Genomic DNA, 5,875 nt, shown 5'->3' on the forward strand with positions numbered 1-5,875 from the left:
AGATAGATAGATAGATAGATAGATAGATAGATAATAGATAGACAGACAGATGGATAGAGAACTGACCCTAGCCATCAGCCATCTGTCTGGTCCGTGATCATCATGTAGCCAGATTTGAGCTGAGCTCTCGGAGGAGCTGGAAAGGGATCTAGGGAAAGGGACAGTGGCTCATGTGGCAACTGGGTCCCCATGGTAACTAGACCCCCCCCCACACACACCCTGTGGCATCTGTGAGGTCACCCTGCCTCCCTGGCTGGAGGAATGGATGGAGGCCAGACATGGAGGCCACTCCCCGGGTCAGATCCGGCCTCCTTAGAATTCTGGTGCAGGTTGGGAGGCTCTGTGTGATGGTAAGCATGGTGGGGAGAGGGGACCTGTAGAGATTCAGCGGTTCCTAGCCCCCAGGGAATAACCAATGAACTCCCAGAAGCCCTGTTCCCTGAACTACTGTGGCAATCTTTCTTGCCCTCCCCCTTCTTTTTTCCTATCTTCCCCTGCCTTCTTTTTATTTATTTATATATATTCTGAGACAAGGTCTCATTATGTAGCCGTAGCTCTGGCTGTCCTGGCACTTGCTATGTAGAACAGGATGGCCCTGAACTCCCAGAAGTTTACCTGCCTCTGCCTCCCCCAGTGCTGAGACTAAAGATGTGCTCCAATACACCCGGTCCTTTCTTTCCTTTAAAAATATTATATTTGATGTGTGTGTGTCTGTGTGTGTGTTGAGAGTCAGTTCTCCCCTTCCACCATGTGAGTCCTGGGGATCGAACTCAGATTGTCAGGCTTGGCAGCAGGTGCCATTACCAGCTGAGCCATCTCATTGGCCCACTTTCCCTTTCCCCTCCCTGCCTCCTCCCTCTCTTCTCCTCCTCCTCCTCCCTCTCTTCTCCTCCTCCTCCTCCCTCTCTTCTCCTCCTCCTCCTCCCTCTCTTCTTCTCCTTTCCTATTTCCTTCTGGTGTGAATGGGTGCTGGTATGGTGTATGTCCATGTGTGTGGGTATGATGTATGTGCCCATGTGTGAGCGTGATGCATGTACATGTGTGTAATGTACATGCCTGTGTATGTAACAGAAGCCATAAGAAGGCCCTGGATGCCCCCCTTGATCACTCTACCGTATTCCTTTGGTCCTCTGAGCTTGGAGTTGATGGGTTTTGTTTATTTTGTCTTGTCTGGCAGCTTAGCAAGCCCCAGATATTCTCCTGTCTTCAACATCTTGGGTGCTGGGGTTGCGGGGATGCACTGGACCATGCCCGCACTGGCTTATGACTGTGGGTGCTGGGACCCGAACTCAGCTCTGCTCTTCAGGCCTGAGCAGCAAGCACTCTTAACTGCTGAGCCATCTCTCCAGTCCCCACTTCTCATCTTCATCCTCTCTCCGACCCTCGCTGTCTCGCTATGTGGTCCAGGCTGGCCTCAAACTCACAGTGCAGCCAGGCTAGCCTCAGATTCACTGGCCTTGAACTCCTGACCTGCTGGGATGACAGGCCTGTGCTCTGATGCCTGTTTTTTTTTTTTTTTTTTTTTTTTTTTTTTTTTTTTTTTTTTTTTTTTTATCTTGGTCCTTCACAGCCTGTAGTCCCTGGACTCTGACGCTCCTGTGGGTCAGGGGGTCAGGGGGTCCAGGCTGCTGATCACTTCTGTCACCCGTGGGCTAGAGGCTGGCGGCTCTACCAGGGAGGCTTACTCCTCAGGAAAACATTCTCAATTACAGCCTCACACCCTATGTCCCACTCTTGGCCAGCCTGCCCCTCAGATGAGAGACCTGGAAATCTTAAGTCGCTCGTCCTATACCCCTCACAGTAGGTCTGTCATCACACTGTCACCGCCGTGTCTCAACATCGCTCTGTCCCTAGTGATACCGTTACTTCCAGATGCCCTCCTGGTGCCAAGGGCAACAATGGGCAAACCCAGGTACGTGGGGGAAGTCGGCCGGCCTGTGCTCAAATCTTATATGGTGAAGGGGGATGTTGCATCTACTTATCTATTTGTTTTTATTAATTACTACTACTATATTATTAATTATTATTATTATTATTTTTGAGACAGGGTTTCTTTGTGTAGCCCTGGCTGCCTTGGAACTCACTCTGTAGATCAGGCTGGCCTTGAACTCACAGAGATCCACCCGTCTCTGCCTCCCGAGTGCTGGGATTAAAGGCGTGCGCCACCACCACCCAGTTTGTTATTATTTATTATTATTGTGTTGTAGCACCCGTGTGGAAGTCAGAGGAAGATTTTTGGGGAGTTGGTTCTCTCCTCGCTTTACACGGGTTCCAGCGTCATATTGAGGTCACCAGGCTTGTGAGGCATGAGCATTAACCACTGAGCCATCTCTGTTCCTTCCTTGGTTTCATGTAGACTAGGTTAACTTTGAACTTCCTATACAGCCAGAGTACAATGAATTCTTGATCCTTCTGCCTCTACCTCCCAACTATTGAAACTTTCGGCATACACCACCTTTCTTGGTTTTAGCTACATCTGAGCTACATCCCCACGCTTGGAAGTCATGCTTTAAAGATTATAGGCTGGGCAGTGGTAGCGCACACCTTTAACCCCAGCATGCCGGAGGATCTTTGTGAGTTTAAGGCCAGCCTATTCTACATAGTGATCTTTAGGACAGTCAGGACTACATAGAGAGACCCTGTTGCAAAAGAAACCAAAATCAAATAAATAAATAATAAATAAGAGACTACTTTTGTGTATTCACAAGTAAACTGACACTTGGCCCATAAGACTGGACAGCCCCTATGTCTAAAGCACAGGTTGGGTCCCAGCCCAGGTGGGTGGTGCTGTTGCGCTGGTAACACCGGCGTCTCCATCTTCCTGCAGCTGATCCAGAACCGCACGCACCTGTACGACTTCCTGCTCCTGAAGATGGCGGCCTTTCAGCAGTGGGTGTTGGGACTGGCCCAGGAGGCCCGGGGCTCTGGCGTTGACCAGCCTCACCTGCTTCCAGGAGTCATCATAACCTGTCCCCTGAGCTTGGCCCTTCAAGCTGGACTGGCATTGCTTTGGGTCCCCCTGTGGTTGCTGCTCTGGGGACCCAGGTTGGCATACAACATCGGACTGTGCTGCGCTCGTACCGTGAGACTGACCCTGTGCCACTTAGGTGTCTGGGAAACTCTGGGCCTGTCTGCCACCACCTTCAGGGACCTGTTTATCTCCTGTGTGCATGGCCTGATGCTGGTGGCCTTGCTGATGCTGCTGTTGACCTGGAGGCTGGTGCAGAAAGCCCATCGCTTTAGTCTGGGCTGGTTGCCCAGCCAGGTAGGTTGGCAGGTATTCAGACTGCAGATGGTGATAGGCAGGGGACTCTGGGCATGACCAAGGCTGCTCAGTACCAGCCATGGGCTGGTCCTGGGGCCACTCAGCATGCTTTTTAATTTTCTTTATTTTTTTTTATTTTTTTATTTTTTTTGTTTTTCGAGACAGGGTTTCTCTGTGACTTTGGAGCCTGTCCTGGAACTAGCTCTGTAGACCAGGCTGGTCTCGAACTCACAGAGATCCGCCTGCCTCTGCCTCCCGAGTGCTGGGATTAAAGGTGTGCCCCACCATCGCCCGGCTGCTTTTTATTTTTTTTAAAGATTTATTTATTATGTATACAGTGCTCTGCCTGTATGACGCCTGCATGCCAGAAGAGGGCAGAATCTCATTATAGACGGTTATGAGTCACCTTGTGGGTCCTGGGAATTGAACTCAGGACCTCTGGAAGAGCAGCTAGTGCTCTTAACCTCTGAGCCACCTCTCCAATCCCTAGCATGCTCTTTTTCTTTTTAACTTATTTTTTAAATGAGTGTGTGAGTGTATGTGTGCTCGAGCATGCAGGTGTCCCCAGAAGCCAGAATAGGGCATCAGATTTCCTGGAGCTGGAGTTCCAGGCAGTTGTGAGCTACCTGACGTGGGTAATGGAGGCTGTACTGAAGTCCCCTGCAAGAGTAGTACATGTTCTTACCCACTAACCTATCTCTCCAGCCCCATAGAACGTTGAAAAAAAAATCCAAAGCCTGTATTATTTGTGTGTGGGCATGCTTGTGCCAGTGGGCATCAGGGAAAATCAGGATTTGTTTCTCTTCTACCTTGTGTGTGCTGGGGCTCAAACTTAGCTTGCCGAGCCATCCCTTCGGCCCTTACCAATGCTCTTGCTTGCCTGGACCATCCTGCAGAGTTCTGTGTTGCTGGAAGCCCTGGCCCTGCTGCGACGCCTCTACCTGTGGGTGGAGAACATGACCACACTCACTTCCTGGAACCTGGCCTATCTTGTCACTTGGACCACATGTCTTGCTTCTCACCTGCTTCAGGCTGCCTTTGAACACACAGCCCAACTGGCCCAGGCTCAGGAAGCCAAATCCCAGGAGACCTCAGGGCCCCCCTCGCCTCCGTTCTTAATTCCAGAGTCCTCCACCACTGAGGCTGGGCCCTTCCCATCCCAGCCTGGAACCCCCGGAGAATAAATGCGTTCCCCCACCTGCCTTTCGGACTCACCAGTCTTCTACCTGTGTCATATGTGTGCGTGTATGGATCTGCGTGTACCTGTGCTTACGAGTACACACGGATGAAATCCCAGGCCCAGGCGCCTCTGGAATGGAAATCACATTCCCCAAGTGCCTTTCAGGTATCACATATCAACCTCCTCAGACACTTCCCATGCCGTTTGGCTTGTCTCCTAGCAACCCCAGCATCTGGCTTGTCTATCATTTTCCATACAAGAAAATCGAGCCTCGGGGATATGTCCGAGCAGGCTCAGGTCTCCAGGTGGTGTTGCTTCCCAGGCTTCTAACTCTAAATCTATGCCCTTGGTTCTCAGTTCTCCAGGGATTTAAAGGGAACTGGGCAGTTAGAGACTCTGGCCTCTGGGGGGTGCCAGGGCCCCACAGTTTAGAGATGTAGAAAAATTTTTTGGAGTATCACTCTCAAGAAAGTCTGGAAGTAGCTCATTCATTCTCTCACACAAAGGTATCCCTCTAACCCACTCATCATTCATCGACACAGCTGCCAATCCATGCATAGGACCCACCCCTTTTCCCTCCTTTCCTCTCTCCTTCCCTCCCTCCCTCTACATCATCCCTCCCCCTACTCAAAATCCCACCCCTCCAACCATCTCAAATCCACCTACCTATCCCCAAATGTAACTCCCCACTCCTCCTTCCGTTCATTCACACATCTACTAGTCTGTTCTTTCCTCTTTTCAAAATATGTCACATCGCAGAAAGACTGTCCATCTTCCCCACCCCAGGCAAGAGACGACTTAGTCTCCACCACCTCTCACTGGTCCTTCAGACACATCTGAGCTCAGGCTCTGGCCCTGGCCTTAGGTGAGGGATTCTTCTGAAAAAAGAGGAAGGGCTGTTTTTCTGAGAGTCAACCGTCACCTCCCACCCCTTCCCCTAGCTCGAGACCTGGCAACCATGGGTGTGTGGGGAGGTTCAGAGAACTTTGGTCCCCCCCACCCCACCCCATTCCACGTTGTCAGGGTAGCTAATGCCTCCCTTATGGCTGCAAATGGCCCAGGCTAGGTGTGTCTTCCAGGTCCTTCCTCCAGAAACAGGAAGCAGCTTACTGGCCTTCAAGAGACAGCTATAGATCCCTTTTAAGGTAGAACAGTTACTGGGGTTTGTGGGATGGGCTACAAGCTCCCCAGTAAAGGGCAGCCTCTTCTAGATCCCAGATAACCTACAACTTTCAGGGAAACCTGGGTTTCAACCCCCCCCCCCCCACCGGAATGTTTTTGAGCTGCCTGGGGCTACACCTGGGCCAGAACAGAGTGGGAAAACTAGTAGAGAGGGGTTCAGAGCCCAAGGAGGGATGAAGGGAGGTGACAAAAGTCCGAGCAGGGGGTGCAGAGCTAAGCAGGGTGGGGCTGGGGGCTGGGATGGCATC

The 5,875-nt window shown here is 51.3% G+C and overlaps 1 protein-coding gene across 1 annotated transcript; it reads left to right on the forward strand.

The window, feature by feature from the left end:
* The first annotated feature begins 278 nt into the window (after nucleotides 1-278).
* Tmem270 (transmembrane protein 270) lies at nucleotides 279-4,449 on the forward strand. Its single transcript, XM_050166102.1, has 3 exons — nucleotides 279-350; nucleotides 2,828-3,265; nucleotides 4,162-4,449. Exons 1-3 carry the CDS (start codon nucleotides 279-281, stop codon nucleotides 4,447-4,449), a joined length of 798 nt encoding a protein of 265 aa, XP_050022059.1.
* The last annotated feature ends 1,426 nt before the right edge of the window (nucleotides 4,450-5,875 follow it).

The sequence above is a fragment of the Alexandromys fortis genome, unplaced genomic scaffold (genome assembly GCF_014885135.2).
Source record: "Alexandromys fortis isolate MF-2015 unplaced genomic scaffold, M_Fortis_MF-2015_v1.1 scaffold_151, whole genome shotgun sequence".
In the NCBI taxonomy this organism is placed as follows: Eukaryota; Metazoa; Chordata; class Mammalia; order Rodentia; family Cricetidae; genus Alexandromys; species Alexandromys fortis.